This window comes from Muntiacus reevesi, chromosome 9 (genome assembly GCF_963930625.1).
Source record: "Muntiacus reevesi chromosome 9, mMunRee1.1, whole genome shotgun sequence".
NCBI lineage: Eukaryota > Metazoa > Chordata > Mammalia > Artiodactyla > Cervidae > Muntiacus > Muntiacus reevesi.
The window spans coordinates 13,210,073-13,226,751 of NC_089257.1; the positions used below are offsets into that span (position 1 = coordinate 13,210,073).

The window sequence follows — 16,679 nt, forward strand, 5'->3', positions numbered from 1 at the left end:
TTTTCCCAAATGGAACTCTTTTCAATCATAAAATTCTCTAAGGTTTGATTATGCATGGGAATTTGTACAGGAGCCTTCAAAAACTGACAACTATGCTTTTCATTTTGCAAATCATTTGCCCTTAAAAACATAGATATTGAGACCATGGTTTAAACATGTTTCATGGTTTCCAATTATAGTGTAGATTTCTTAAGTCATATTCTTAGAAAGGCCTGAGATTGTATTTATTCAAGCAAAGGTTGGATCAATAGAATAAAGAAATAAATAGTTCAATGTGTATTTGGAAAAAGAGCAAGGAAATACACTATAGGGACAAAAAAAATCACAAACAAACAGAGGAGCTTAAAAGTTCAGGATCAATGTTACTTTAATTTTTTGGAGCTCTTTCTCTTCTGTAAGACTCTTCTGAGAGCATTTTTTACTTCTTTATTTCGAAGACTGTATATAAGTGGATTCAGCATGGGGGTGACAATACTATAAAAAACAGAAACTACTTGATCCTGTCCCAAAGAGTAGGACTTACTTGGTTTTACGTAAGTAAAAATCGTAGTGCCATAAAAGATGGTGACTGACAGGAGATGGGAGGTGCAGGTAGAGAAGGCTTTTTGCTTCCCTGAAGTGGAAGTAATTTTCAGGATAGTGGACAGGATGGACACATAGGACACAGCTATTGTGATAAGAGACACCACGAGGGTGGAGCCAGCAAAAATGGATATTGTGATTTCAATATCACGTGTGTCTGTGCAGGACAGGGCTAAAACTGGGGGTGCATCACAGAAGAAGTGATAGATTACATTGGAGTCACAGAAATGCAATCTGCTCAAGCAAAGCACATTGACAAAGGTGTCCATGAAGCCAATCAAGAAGGATCCAAAGACAAGAGAGCAGCAGCGTCTGGTGGACATGACGACGGGGTAATGCAGAGGGTTGCAGATGGCTGCATAGCGATCATAGGCCATCGAGGAGAGAAGAACACATTCAGTGACACCCACAAAGACAAAACAATTCATCTGGATGAAGCAGTTCAGGTATGAAATATGCTTGTTGGAAGTCAGTAAGTTGTCTAAAGTTTTAGGGGTGACGGCAGTTGAGAAACTGAGGTCAAGAAATGACAGGTGACTGAGGAAAAAATACATGGGTGTGTGAAGCTGGAGATCCAGGCAGATTACCAACAGCATTCCTGCATTGCCCAGCACAGTAAACAGGTACATCAAGAGAAATAGGGTGAAGAGAACCAGCTGGATCTCTTCAGAGTCTGTCAGTCCCATGAGGATGAAGTCAGACACGTGAGTGATATTCCTTCTGCCCATAGTGTTCAAATGCTTCAAACTGTTGAGCAATCAAAGTTGGTTCTTACCAGGAATCGCTGCAAAAAAGAGTTGTGTTTCTATGAACAACAAAGCATATTTATATTAGCTTTTTCTGAAAAGGGATAATATTGAGGGGTGTCTCAAGTATGAAGAGAAAAATCTTTACTTGATTTCTAAATATAGAAATGTGTATAAGTTGACATTTAGATGTAGTATATTAAAAGCTACTGTACTGGAAAATTAGAAATAGCCTTGTAGTGTTCTAAACATTTCATTTTATTAAAGCTTTTAATCCCATTGAGAAAATTATGCCATAGATATTAATATTTGTCACATTTTTAGATGAAAAAAAGTACATAGATAATTTAGGTAATTTACCAACAGTCAGAGCTAGTACATGTTGTCTCAGTAATTCTATGAAGATAGATTGATCACATAGTGTATGCCCATAATACTAATTCTACTCATAATTAATTTCAGCAACCGTGAAAAACAAATGCTAGATATAAAATAATGATGAAAGAATTGCTTCAATATATCATGCACAATTCTTTTTTTCCAATATTATTTAATACTAATGAAATATAAATCCGAGCTTTGGAATTCAGTAGGGTGTATTAAAGTGATAAATCACATGTTAGCACTAATTTCCAAAAAAATATGAGTTTTCATAACGATATTCAAAATCAAATTTCTTCAAGAAATTATATTTCTGAAATACACACATTCCTTGCAGACCCTGATTACATCAATGTTATCCTCCACAAGTCCTGGGAGTACCTAGGGTAAGGTTAAATGATATCTGCATGCATGTTTCTCTAATGTCCTTGTTTTATTTGAACCTAACTAAAATTTTCTGATTTTCAGAATAATACTTACCAGCAGCCAGAGTTGCTAGAAAAAAACTATTCCAATATTATCTGACTAGAAGTATGACAAAGGTTCCCTCACAAATAAAATATAGAGACCATTTCAGCTGAACGTTTCTGTAACATAATATTTTTTGATAAGTTCTTTTTAAATTTTAGTTCTTTTGTTTATTCTGTGAGAAAAGTAAATCAATGTAGAAATTTTGTAAACTGCTGTTCAAATGTAAAATTTGTCAGGAAGTTGTGTCTACAAAGAATATCAGGGGTCTAATTGTGCATGAATACAGAGTAGAATACGCCTTGCCTTTCACTCTGGTAACTCCAGGGAACCTCATATACTGGGGACTGGTGATTATGCAATATCTGGTCATCCCTATGGACCAATTTCCATCAAAGATTGCTTTGCATGTCTCCAAGGACAAGAGTTCAAAGACTAAATGTAGCTGTGCTAAGCTTTGAAAAGGTGGTTGCATTTTCCCTTAGGAGCCACACAATGAAGAGCCCAATGCTTTAGTTTTCCTTTGTAATGTTCTAAATTTATTCCTGTGGTAGTAATTATTTCTAGAGAAATGATTAATCTATGACTGTAACCATCAGGAATGGAAAGATACATTTTTTACAATGAAATTTTAAATTTAAATATATGTGTGACACTAAGAGTAAATATGTCCATTAGATACAAAATGAAATCCCCAAATATGAAAAGGAAAATTCTTCTAGCGGTGATCAGAACTGATTTTTTAAGCTATACTGAAGCATCATTGATACAGGAAGATTTATACACATTTACTATATACTGATTAATGAATTTGGACATCTGCACATATCCAAATGCCATCACCACATTCAAGGTTCTAAACATAGCCATCATCTCCAAAAAATTCCCTTGTGTTCTTCTATGCATGTGTGTGTTTTGTGGTAAAAAATGATTTCTAAAGATAACCATCATATACTAAAATATAGCGTGCACAAAAATAAAATGAATACATAACAAAATTCAAAAATGATATGAAAATAATCAAACTCAAATTTTGGTGAATGTCTGAGCTATTTTTGTTCATTGAATGCTTAATTGTATTCTGCTATATTTGCATACTTATCATACTAAATATGCATTTATACTGCATACTTAGTATGCATCTGAATTTTTTAACTAAAATTTCACAATATAATGTGACCAATTTTATACTAGCCTTTCATAAATCCCATAATTAAATGCCTTATGCATTGACTGATACCCCTTGACCAACTTTCCTCCAGAGTTCAGTTTAGTCACTGAATCATATCAACTCTTTGTGACCCCAAGGGCTGTAGCATGCCAGGCTTCCCTATCCTTCACCATCATCTGGAGTTTGCTCAAACTCATGTCCACTGAGTTGATGATGCCATCCAACCATCTCATCTTCTGTTGTCCCCTTCTCCTCCTGCCTTCAATGTTTCCCAGCATCAGGGTCTTTTCTAATGAGTAGGCTTTTCACATCAGACGGCCAAAATATTGGAGCTTCAGCTTCAGAATCAGTCCTTCCAATGAATATTTAGTAATTATTTCAAGATTGACAGGTTTGATCTCCTTGCAGTCCAAGGGACTCTTAAGAGTCTTCTTCAACACCAAGTTCAAAAGCACTGATTATTTGCTTTTCGGCCTTCTCTAAGGTCCAACTCTCACATTCATACTACTGGAAAAAACTACTACTACTTTTTCCATGACTACCGGAAAAAACATAATTTTGACTGTATGATCCTTTGTCAGCAAAGTAATTTCGGCCCCTCCAGAAATGTTCATCAAATATTAAATATTTCATTGAGGATTATTTGCCCAAGATGAAGAATACTCTAAAAAGGGGTAGACTAAATATCAGATTACAATATTATTATAAATTTTCTGCTGATTAATGATAATGAAATCAATGTTTATGTAGATTTAAAAGTGACTTTTCCAGGGAAGTTTGCCTATACATCCAGAATTTCAGGTAATAATTTATTGGTATTGATTAAGAAGCTACATTTTTATGTGTTTTACATTTGATGCAAGGCAACTGTATTCCTCAAAAGACAGTGCTACTAAAACAGGAATCTCTAGAAATTAAAATGCCAGTGTAAACTTATCTGACAACAGAAACTTTGGGAGTTAAACCAACTGAGAAACTCTCAGTTGTTTTCAGTGTAAAGTCACCTCAAGAACCATGGTGATTGCAAAATTACCAGAAGCAAGTTCTTGCTCAGTAATGTCCCAATGTTGAAACTCATTTTGTTAAAGTTTAGGATTATGCTTTCAGAATATTTATTTATTTGACCATGACCATTTATTTTATCATGTTGATACCAAGTCCTCATAAATCTGAGCTCTGCTGCTGAGTTTACAACTAATAGCTATCCAAAATGTTATTCCCTTCCTTGTCCAACACCTGTTCCCCACAAAGTTGAGTATTATCAAAGAAAAGAGGGATTGAGACCCAGCAGGACCTTGCGGGGCCCTCCCAGGTACAAATGCAGTTTCTAGTCCACAGTTTCCTATTTGTAGAAAGAAGGTTTTCATCGTCCTTGACCTTTCCTGAGTTCTGAAGGGCATATTCAAACAGTAACTGTTTAGGTCAGTGAACACATGGGGAAAGAAACAGTAGTGTAGTAATGGGCCAGCGTCCAGCTTCCTCCACAAGGGAGGCACATAACCGTGCATGCCACTGAGATCTCCTGTAGGAACTAAGACCCCACCCAGGTGGAGGACGGAAGCTTCAGGCTAAGCGCAAGAACCAGGACCCCAGACCGGTTGGTACCAGAAGGCAGATCCCTGGAGCACCACCCTGTGACCTCACCACCAGCCATCAGAGCAAGGCCACGTATCCTGCAGACTGCCTGCAAATTTTGCCTGTAAAACTTCTCCTTGAAAATCCTCTGGGAGCTTGGGTCTTTTGAACATGTGGGCATGTGTACTAACTCACTTCAGTTGTGTCTGACTTTGTGCGATGGAATGAAATGTATTCTGCCGGCTCCTCTGCCCATAGGATTCTCCAGACAAGGATGCTGCAGTGGGTTGCCATGCCTTCCTCTAGAGGATCTTCCCCAACTAGAGGTCGAATTCCCATCTCTTATGTTTCCTGCTTTGGCAGGCGAGTTCTTTACCACTAGCCACCTGAGAAGCCCTTTGAATATGAGCACCACATCCACCTTACTTAACCTTAGAATAAAGCTTTCTTTGCTCCAAACAGCAACATTTCTCAACAATACCTAACCGGTTGATTTCAACTACTTAAAATCACCTATACAATGTATAATTCTATATATTTCAATGTCCTAACCACTAAGAAACATGTGATTTGGAAAGATATTTATAAATAAAAGATATTGTGGTGAGCCAAGGACGAAAGAGCAGATAAAACCAAGGACGGTCCTGGCATGCAGGAACAGAAACACCAGACCTTTATGGTCCTTCCCGCCCCAGGTTGTAACTATTAACAGATTTCAGGTCCTCCTGAGCAGTATAACCTGTCTCCCCTCCTACTCCGTAGGGAGAAGGCATTTGCCTTACTCTGCCCCCGCTCAGTATACCTGCCTCATCCAGTCAGCAAATGACCCGCCAGACCCCTACCCCACCCCTTGTACCCTGGGTGTAAAGGTGGACTAAGGACCCCTGTTCAAGGTCAGTTCTCCTTTGAGCTGGTCCACTGTTCTAACAGCATCTCCCACTCTAATGAACTTTATTTCCCTCTCATTCTGCCTCATGTCTAGAAATTTGTTTCCAAACCACACCCAGACCCTGACAGATGTCTTTGAAATAATTTCTTAAATAGAATTTTCAACAAAACTAATAGTTTTTGAGTGCTAATGTGCTCAATTGCTAAGTCATGTCCAATTCTTTGGGATACCATGGACTGTAGCCTGCCAGGCTCCTCTGTCCATGGAATTCTCCAGCAAGAATACTGGAGAGGGTGGCCATTCCATTTTCCAGGGGATCTTCCCAATGTAGGGATCAAACCCCGGTCTCCTGCACTGCAGGCAGACTCCTTAGAATCTGAGCCACTAACTCTATAGATATCTCCAAAATGCTTCAGGAATTGTGCTATAGCCAGTGCTTTATTAATCCACACACACACACACACAGACACACACGCACATGCACACAGTTTATTCAGTCTTTGAACTTAAGGAAGCACATTGTATTTGTTAAGAAATGGAGCTCTGTGGTTTTTGAAATATTCTCTGCTTCACAAGATGAGGTTTCACAGATAAATGGTAAGAATTTTAACTCTCACAGCAAAATGAATGAACATTACCGAGAGATTTCTCTGTATCACCCAATGTCCTCTTATCACTTGTATTTACACCTCATGAAAATTAACAACTCTAACCCTAACCATTCTCTTCCAACCACAGATTTATAATTGTTTTTATTATTTTTCTATGCTTTCACTTCCTCTCAGTTAATCAGCAGTCAATCATTTCTTGTTAATAATATTTGAGTCATCATTTCTTAATCTACCAATTTTATACTCTCAACTTGTTGATAGTGGAGAAAACAGCATGTCAAAACTTATGAAAAATCAATTTAATAGTATTTCAACATTTTGCAGTGTGATGGCATAATCACATCAGGGTGGGATTCAGTCACCATTCAGATATTTTACAAATCTGGGCATGTCTAAGTCTGAATAATTTATGTACTGAAATGAACTCCTTACATGATGATCCAGTATTCCATATCAACAAATAAAATGATAATTCACCTCCTGCATTTCATGACTCTGTTACCATTTATTTCGTCTTATTCTTTTGGGTGTTACTCCACTAGTTCCCAAATGTTTGAGCCACTGAATGCCTGAAACACTCCAGGTTTGCTTTAATTGCAACATGCACAGATTTGTCATGGAAACAGTTTTTGAAATGCTTTCAGAAGAGCATTTTTTACATCTTTGTTCCTCAAACTATAGATAAGCGGAATCAGCATGGGAATAACAATGGTATAGAATACAGATGCCACCTGTGCCTGGGTCAAGGAGGATGTGTTCTCAGGCTGCAAATACGTGAAAATCAGGGACCCATAGAAGATGGTCACCCCCATGATGTGGGACACACAGGTGGAAAAGGCTTTCTGTCTGCCTGCTGCAGACCGGATCTGCACGATGGCTGAGATGATGGCCATGTAGGTGACTGTGATGATGAAGAGAGAACTAAGAAGGGTGAAGCCAGCTAAAACAAAGATCACCATTTCTGTGCTGAATGCATCCACGCAGGACAGGGCCAGAAGAGCTGCTGTGTCACAGAAAAAATGATTGATGCTGACATCACAGAATGCCAACCTGCTGACCACACAGATGGAGACCAGAGAATTGGTGAAGCCGATCATATAAGGCATGACTCCCAACCCCCTGCACACCTTCTGGGACATGACCACAGAATACAGTAAGGGATTGCAGATAGCTACATAGCGGTCATAGGCCATGGACCCCAGAAGAAAGCACTCACTACACACCAAACCCACAAAAAAGTACATCTGAAGAAAGCAGCCAACGAAGGAGATGGTTTTCCGGATCGACTGGAGATTTACCAGTGCCTTGGGTGTTACGGTAGAGGAATAAAATACATCAATGAATGCTAAATTGCTAAGGAAAAAGTGCATAGGTGTGTGGGGCTGAGAGTCGATACTGATTAACAGAATTAGTCCAAGGTTCCCCAAAACAGTGAAGAGATAAATAAAGAGAAACATCATGAAGAGGCTGATTTGTAGTTCAGGGTGATTTGCAAATCCAGAGAGGATGAAGAATGTCACCTCCGTGAAGTTGTTCCCAGCCATTTCTGTCCACTCAGACCCTTGACTTCTCTGCTGAAAAATGATAGGAAAAGTTAGAGGAAATTCAAGCCCAAAGGAATGATAACCAGCACTAACCTAGACTCCCATAATGAGAGAGTAACAGATGGGAAGCAAATATTAAATGACTTCAAGTTAATTGAGAATTTGGGCATGATTTTAATTTTTAAAAAATAGAACTAACAAACAATAATCAAAATTCTAAGTTCACATTCATTGGAATTGATTGCACTCTAAAAAAAAAAAAACCCAAATCTATCTGGATTGCTTTTTAGAGAAATTTCTCTAGAGATAAACCATCCTCTTCCCTTATCTATTACTGGGGCCCAGTTCATATGCTTAGAAACTTACATACTGTAATTGATTATATATTATTCTTAGAAAACATGAAACTCAGCTGGGAATTTAAATTTTGATATGTAATGCTACCTTATGTGGCAGTCACAAGATTTCAACAGCCAATAACTACTTTACAGGGTTGTTTTAGGTGCTTCATGAGATCTTCTATGGGCATATCTAATAGTTCCTTGGACTCAATAAAACTTGCTAAATTTTGGAAATATATATGTATATAATTTATAAAATATATATTTTACAAAATGTTACATATAAACATATGTCTATATTTACATATAGTAAGTGAGATATTATATGTGTATATATATTATATATATATATATAATGGAGAAGGGCATGGCAACTCACTCCAGCATTCCTGCCTGGAGAACCCCATGGACAGAGGACCCTGGTGAGCTAGAGTCCATGGGTCACAAAGATTTGGACACGATCGAGTGACTAACTCACACACACTCTCTCTCTCTCTCTATATATATATATATATATATGTGTGTGTGTGTGTGTGTGTGTGTGTGTGCATGTATGTACGTATGTATGTAAGTCCCCTCACACAAACCCCCAAGCTGTGGACTTTCGAAGGCGTAAACGTGCGTTCACATGTTCAATCACATAGTTTGCACGCCTGGCGAGCCTTGTCCGTCCTCTACAATCGCTGCGCTTTTGTGCATTTTGCTGCACTGACTGCTATGTGGAGCACAGTAGCGCAGAATCTTTATTCCAAGCGCAGGTTGGGCGGAAGCAAGCGTGAAAGCAGCAGGGATGGAGCTGGTACCGCTCGGAAGGGAATCAGGAGACGGCGAGCGGATCTGATTTATTTGAGGAGACACCGCTAGTTTCTGGAGGCACAGGACCGGGTGTAGATGGCGCATGAAAGCTGCAGCCGCCGTTCAGAGCGCAGTCCGTTGCTAGCCGGGCTCTGCGAGAAGAATGAAAGAGCGACTGCTCAGACATCTCTGCACAGATTTTTCAGGAGGGCATTCATCGCTGGAACTGAACCCGCAAGGCACAAACGCCTGTGGTCGGCGTCAGGCCTGAGCGACCCGCCGCTTGCCCTGTCACTGTCGCCGCAGACCGCCAGCGCTGCCGCCTCCCGGCTCCTCGCTGCTCTGCGGCGGTGGCTTCTCTTCCTGCTCACGCTGCGCCGGCCCCTGTATGCCGGCTCTTGTTCTGCAGCACTGCACTTTCAAGGCACTGCACTGTAAGATTAAAAATGCCCTTCCTCTTTTGTGTTTGTTTTTATGCATTAGCTGTGCAAAAATTATTATAAACCGACTGCAGGACAAAATTATATAGCTGACTGTGTTAGCTGCATACCTAGGCTAACTTTGCTGGACTTAATGAGCAAATTGGACTTACCAATGTGCTGTAGGAACAGACCTCATTCATATGTAGAGGGCTTATGTGTTAATATAAAAGGAAAGAAACATCTTGTTTATTTTATGCCGCTGCTAAGTCGCTTCAGTCGTGTCCGACTCCGTGTGACCCCCTAGATGGCAGCCCACAGGCTCCCCCATCCCTGGGGTTCTCCAAAAAAGAATACTGGGGTGGGTTGCCATTTCCCTCTCCATTGCCTTCTCCGTGTTTATTTTATATGTTAATGCTAAAATCCTCTCTACTTTTTTTTTCTATCACATACCCTTTCTTTCTATTAGTGAACATTTCTAAATGGGGAACATAGTCTATGATGCAGCCAAATCGTTTTGTCTCTGTGGTTGGAACCAGGTTTATTGCCAGCATGAAGCACTTGGTTATCTACAACATAAGGCAATAACTAATTCATTGCCAATAGCAGGATTCAACTCAATAATATGATGCGAAGAAGCCTACAAATGGTAAAATGAATATGATTTGTTATATTTAAAACAGAAAATTAAAATATAAAGTGATTTCACTAAAAATTAAAGAACTTATTTTCCTAGTTATATTGACATAAGCATGTGATAATAAGTAAAACTGAAACTGGTATGATATTTTTTTTTAAATTTTATTTTGTTAGTTGGAGGCTAATTACTTCACAACATTTCAGTGGGTTTTGTCATACATTGACATGGATCAGCCATAGAGTTACACGTATTCCCCATCCCGATCCCCCCTCCCACCTCCCTCTCCACCCGACTCCTCTGGGTCTTCCCAGTGCACCAGGTCCGAGCACTTGACTCGTGCATCCCACCTGGGCTGGTGATCTGTTTCACCATAGATAATATACATGCTGTTCCTTTGAAACATCCCACCCTCACCTTCTCCCACAGAGTTCAAAAGTCTGTTCTGTACTTCTGTGTCTCTTTTTCTGTTTTGCATATAGGGTTATCATTACCCTAAATTTCTAAATTCCATATATATGTGTTAGTATGCTGTAATGTTCTTTATCTTTCTGGCTTACTTCACTCTGTATAATGGGCTCCAGTTTCATCCATCTCATTAGAACTGATTCAAATGAATTCTTTTTAACGGCTGAGTAATATTCCATGGTGTATATGTACCACAGCTTCCTTATCCATTCGTCTGCTGATGGGCATCTAGGTTGCTTCCATGTCCTGGCTATTATAAACAGTGCTGCGATGAACATTGGGGTGCACGTGTCTCTTTCAGATCTGGTTTCCTTGGTGTGTATGCGCAGGAGTGGGATTGCTGGGTCATATGGCAGTTCTATTTCCAGTTTTTAAAGAAATCTCCACACTGTTCTCCATAGTGGCTGTACTAGTTTGCATTCCCACCAACAGTGTAAGAGGGTTCCCTTTTCTCCACACCCTCTCCAGCATTTATTGCTTGTAGACTTTTGGATAGCAGCCATCCTGACTGGTGTGTAATGGTACCTCATTGTGGTTTTGATTTGCATTTCTCTAATAATGAGTGATGCTGATCATCTTTTCATGTCTGTTAGCCATCTGTATGTCTTCTTTGAAGAAATGTCTGTTTAGTTCTTTGGCCCATTTTTTGATTGGGTCATTTATTTTTCTGGAATTGAGCTTCAGGTGTTGCTTGTATATTTTTGAGATTAATCATTTGTCTGTTTCTTCATTTGCTATTATTTTCTCCCATTCTGAGGGCTGTCTTTTCACCTTACTTATAGTTTCCTTTGTAGTGCAGAAGCTTTTAAGTTTCATTAGGTGCCATTTGTTTATTTTTGCTTTTACTTCCAATATTCTGGGAGGTGGGTCATAGAGGATCTTGCTGAGATTTATGTAGGAGAGTGTTTTGCCTATGTTTTCCTCTAGGAGTTTTATAGTTTCTGGTCTTGTATTTAGATATTTAATCCATTTTGAGTTGATTTTTGTGTATGGTGTTAGAAAGTGTTCTAGTTTCATTCTTTTACAAGTGGTTGACCAGTTTTCCCAGCACCACTTGTTAAAGAGGTTGTCATTTTTCCATTGTATATCCTTGCCTCCTTTGTCAAAGATAAGGTGTCCATAGGTTCGTGGATTTATCTCTGGGCTTTCTATTCTGTTCCATTGATCTATATTTCTGTCTTTATTCCAGTACCATACTGTCTTGATGACTGTGGCTTTGTAGTAGAGTCTGAAGTCAGGCAGGTTGATTCCTCCAGTTCCATTCTTCTTTCTCAAGATTATTTTGGCTATTCGAGGTTTTTTGTATTTCCATACAAATTGTGAGATTATCTGTTCTAGTTCTGTAAAAAATACCGTTGGTAGCTTGATAGGGATTGCATTGAATCTATAGATTGCTTTGGGTAGAATAGCCATTTTGACAATATTGATTCTTCCAATCCATGAACACGGTATGTTTCTCCATCTGTTTGTGTCCTCTTTGATTTCTTTCATCAGTGTTTTATAGTTTTCTATGTATAGATCTTTTGTTTCTTTAGGTAGATATACTCCTAAGTATTTTATTCTTTTTGTTGCAATGGTGAATGGTATTTTTTCCTTAATTTCTCTTTCTGTTTTTTCATTGTTAGTATATAGGAATGCAAGAGATTTCTGTGTGTTAATTTTATATCCTGCAACTTTACTCTATTCATTGATTAGCTCTAGTAATTTTCTGGTAGAGTCTTTAGGGTTATCTATGTAGAGGATCATGTCATCTGCACACAGCGAGAGTTTCACTTCTTCTTTTCCTATCTGGATTCCTTTTACTTCTTTTTCTGCTCTGATTGCTGTGGCCAAAACTTCCAACACTATGTTGAATAGTAGTGGTGAGAGTGGGCACCCTTGTCTTGTTCCTGATTTCAGGGGAAATGCTTTCAATTTTTCACCATTGAGGGTGATGCTTGCTGTGGGTTTGTCATATATAACTTTTATTATGTTGAGGTATGTTCCTTCTATTCCTGCTTTCTGGAGAGTTTTAATCATAAATGAGTGTTGAATTTTGTCAAAGGTTTTCTCTGCATCTATTGAGATAATCATATGGTTTTTATCTTTCAATTTGTTAATGTGGTGTATTACATTGATTGATTTGCAGATATTAAAGAATCCTTGCATTCCTGAGATAAAGCCCACTTGGTCATGGTGTATGATTTTTTTAATATGTTGTTGGATTCTGTTTGCTAGAATTTTGTTAAGGATTTTTGCATCTATGTTCATCAGTGATATTGGCCTGTAGTTTTCTTTTTTGTGGCATCTTTGTCTGGTTTTGGAATTAGGGTGGTGGTGGCCTCATAGAATGAGTTTGGAAGTTTACCTTCATCTGCAATTTTCTGGAAGAGTTTGAGTAAGATAGGTGTTAGCTCTTTTCTAAATTTTTGGTAGAATTCAGTTGTGAAGCCATCTGGTCCTGGGCTTTTGTTTGCTGGAAGATTTTTGATTACACTTTCGATTTCCTTGCTTGTGATGGGTCTGTTAAGATCTTCTATTTCTTCCTGGTTCAGTTTTGGAAAGTTATACTCTTCTAAGAATTTTTCCATTTCATCCAAGTTGTCCATTTTATTGGCATAGAGCTGCTGGTAGTAGTCTCTTATGATCCTTTGGATTTCAGTGTTGTCTGTTGTGATCTCACCCTTTTCATTTCTTATTTTGTTAATTTGGTTCTTCTCTCTTTGTTTCTTAATAAGTCTTTTTAATGGTTTATCAATTTTGTTTATTTTTTAAAAAAAACAGCTTTTAGCTTTGTTGATTTTTGCTATGGTCTCTTTAGTTTCTTTTGCATTTATTTCTGCCCTAATTTTTCAGATTTCTTTCCTTCTGCTAACCCTGGGGTTCTTCATTTCTTCCTTCTCTATTTGTTTTAGGTGTAGAGTTAGGTTGTTTATTTGACTTTTTTCGTGTTTCTTGATGTAAGCCTGTAATGCTATGAACCTTCCCCTTAGCACTGCTTTTACAGTGTCCCATAGGTTTTGGGTTGTTTTGTTTTCATTTTCATTCATTTCTATACATATTTTGATTTCTTTTTTGATTTCTTCTATGATTTGTTGGTTATTCAGAAGCGTGTTATTTAGCCTCCATATATTTGAATTTTTAACAATTTTTTTCCTATAATTGAGATCTAATCTTACTGCACTGTGGTCAGAAAAGATGACTGGAATGATTTCAATTTTTTTGAATTTTCCAAGACCAGATTTATGGCCAGGATGTGATCTATTCTGGAGAAGGTTCCGTGTGCACTTGAGAAAAAGGTGAAGTTGATTTTTTTGGGGTGAAATGTCCTATAGATATCAATTAGGTCTTGCTGGTCCATTGTGTCATTTAAGGTTTGTGTTTCCTTGTTGATTTTCTGTTTAGTTGATCTATCCATAGTTGTGAGTGGGGTATTAAAGTCTCCCACGATTATTGTGTTACTATTAATTTCCTCTTTCATACTTTTAGCGTTTGCCGTACATATTGCGGTTCTCCTATGTTGGGTGCATATATATTTATAATTGTTATATCTTCTTCTTGGATTGATCCTTTGATCATTATGTAGTGTCCTTCTTTGTCTCTTTTCACATCCTTTATTTTAAAGTCTATTTTATCTGATATGAGTATTGCGACTCCTGCTTTCTTTTGGTCTCCATTTGAGTGAAATATTTCTTTCCAGCCCTTCACTTTTAGTCTGTATGTGTCTCTGGTTTTGAGGTGGGTCTCTTGTAGACAGCATATATATGGGTCTTGTTTTTGTATCCATTCAGCCAATCTTTGTCTTTTGGTTGGGGCATTCAACCCATTTACATTTAAGGTAATTATTGATAGGTGTGGTCCCGTTGCCATTTACTTTGTTGTTTTGGGTTCACATTCATACAACCTTTCTGCATTTCCTGTCTAGAGAAGATCCTTTAGCATTTGCTGAAGAGCTGGTTTGCTGGTGCTGAATTCTCTCAGCTTTTGCTTGTCTGTAAAGCTTTTGATTTCTCCTTCATATCTGAATGAGATCCTTGCTGGGTACAGTAATCTAGGTTGTAGGTTATTCTCTTTCATTACTTTCAGTATGTCCTGCCATTCCCTTCTGGCCTGGAGGGTTTCTATTGATAGATGAGCTGTTATCCTTATGGGAATCCCTTTATGTGTTATTTGTTGTTTCTCCCTTGCTGCTTTTAGTATTTGTTCTTTGTGTTTGATCTTTGTTAATTTGATTAATATGTGTCTTGGGGTGTTTCGCCTTGGGTTTATCCTGTTTGGGATTCTCTGGGTTTCTTGGACTTGGGTGGCTATTTCCTTCCCCATTTTAGGGAAGTTTTCAGCTATTATCTCCTCGAGTATTTTCTCATGGCCTTTCTTTTTGTCTTCTTCTTCTAGGACTCCTATGATTCGAATGTTGGGACGTTTCACATTGTCCCAGAGGTCCCTGAGGCTGTCCTCATTTCTTTTGATCCTTTTTTCTTTTTTCCTCTCTGCTTCGTTTATTTCCACTATTCTATCTTCTACCTCACTTATCCTATCTTCTGTCTCCGTTATTCTACTCTTGGTTCCCTCCAAAGTGTTTTTGATTTCATTCACTGCATTATTCATTTTTAATTGACTCTTTTTTATTTCTTCTAGGTCTTTATTAAACATTTCTTGCATCTTTTCAATCTTTATCTCCAGGCTATTCATCTGTAACTCCATTTTGTTTTCAAGATTTTGGATCATTTTTATTATCATTATTCTAAATTCTTTTTCAGGTAGATTCCCTATCTCCTCCTCTTTTGTTTGCCTTGGTGGGCACTTGTCATGTTCCTTTACCTGTTGGGTATTTCTCTGCCTTTTCATCTTGTTTAGATTGCTGTGTCTGGAGTGGGCTTTCTGTATTCTGGAGGTCTGTGGTTCCTTTTTATTGTGGAGTTTTTACCCAGTGGGTGGGGTTGGACGATTGGCTTGTCAAGGTTTCCTGATTAGCGAAGCTTGCGTCAGTGTTCTTGAGCGTGACTTGATTTCTTCTCTTTGGAGAGCAATGGAGTGTCCAGTAATGAGTTTTGAGATGGGTCTATGTGTTAGGTGTGACCTTGGGCAGTCTCTTTGTTGACTTTCAGGGCTATGTTCCTGCATTGCTGGGGAATTTGCGTGGTATGTCTTGCTCTAAAACTTGTTGACTCTTGGGTGGTGGTTGGTTTCAGTGTAGGTATGGAGGCTTTTGGACGGTCTCTTATTACTTAAAGTTCCATGTAGTCAGGAGTTTTATGGTGTTCTCAGATTTTGGGCTTAAGTCTCCTGCCTCTGGATTTCAGTTTTATTCTTCCTGTAGTCTCAGGACTTCTCCAACTATGCAGCACTGATAATAAAACTTCTAGGTTAATGGCAAAAAGATTCTCCCTCATTAGGGACTCCCAGAGAGGTTCACAGAGTTACATGAAGAAGAGGAGAGGGAGGAGGGAGATAGAGATGAGCAGGAGGAGAAAAAGGGGACTCAAGAGGAGAGAGACAGATCTATGTAGTTGTCTGTTCCTAGATTGTCCTCCGTAGCCCAGACACCCACAAAGATTCACAGAATTGGATTGGGAAGAGAAGGGGAAAGGAGGAAATAGAGGTGTTCTGTGGTAGAAAACAGAGCGTCAAGATTGGGAGAGAATAATCAACACGCTCCTGAATAAAAATGGGAGCTGAATATTGGATTCTTAAATGTTCACAGTTTATATCATATACTGAAAAACAAAAATTAAAAATCTAGAGTAGAGGTTAGACTCTTAAAAATACTATATTAAAAACAAAAACCAAAACACCCCCAAAAAAATTTTAGAAATATATATAAGGTTCAGTTTAAAAATAGGGCTTCTCTTCTTTTTTTTACTTTTTTTTTTGGTAAGGTTATAGTGTATTGCCAATGAAAATTACGGAGTAGTAGAGGAATACTAGAGGACTTTAAAAGAAATAAGAGAAAAAGAAAAATAGAAAATAGAAGAGAAGAAGAAAAAAAAAGAGGAGAAAAAGGAGAAAAAAAAATTTCCCTAATTAAAAAAAATCGTAAAAATTTATGAAAATGAAAGTTAAGGAGTAATGG

At 38.2% G+C, this 16,679-nt stretch overlaps 2 protein-coding genes across 2 annotated transcripts; both read right to left on the reverse strand.

The window, feature by feature from the left end:
* Window positions 1–362: 362 nt before the first annotated feature.
* On the reverse strand, window positions 363–1,310 carry LOC136175214 (olfactory receptor 8H3-like). Its single transcript, XM_065945539.1, has one exon. The coding sequence runs from the start codon at window positions 1,308–1,310 to the stop codon at window positions 363–365; it is 948 nt and encodes a 315-aa protein (XP_065801611.1).
* A 5,727-nt stretch (window positions 1,311–7,037) lies between these two features.
* Window positions 7,038–7,967, reverse strand: LOC136174033 (olfactory receptor 8I2-like). The gene has a single exon (XM_065943824.1). The coding sequence runs from the start codon at window positions 7,965–7,967 to the stop codon at window positions 7,038–7,040; it is 930 nt and encodes a 309-aa protein (XP_065799896.1).
* Between the last annotated feature and the right edge of the window lie 8,712 nt (window positions 7,968–16,679).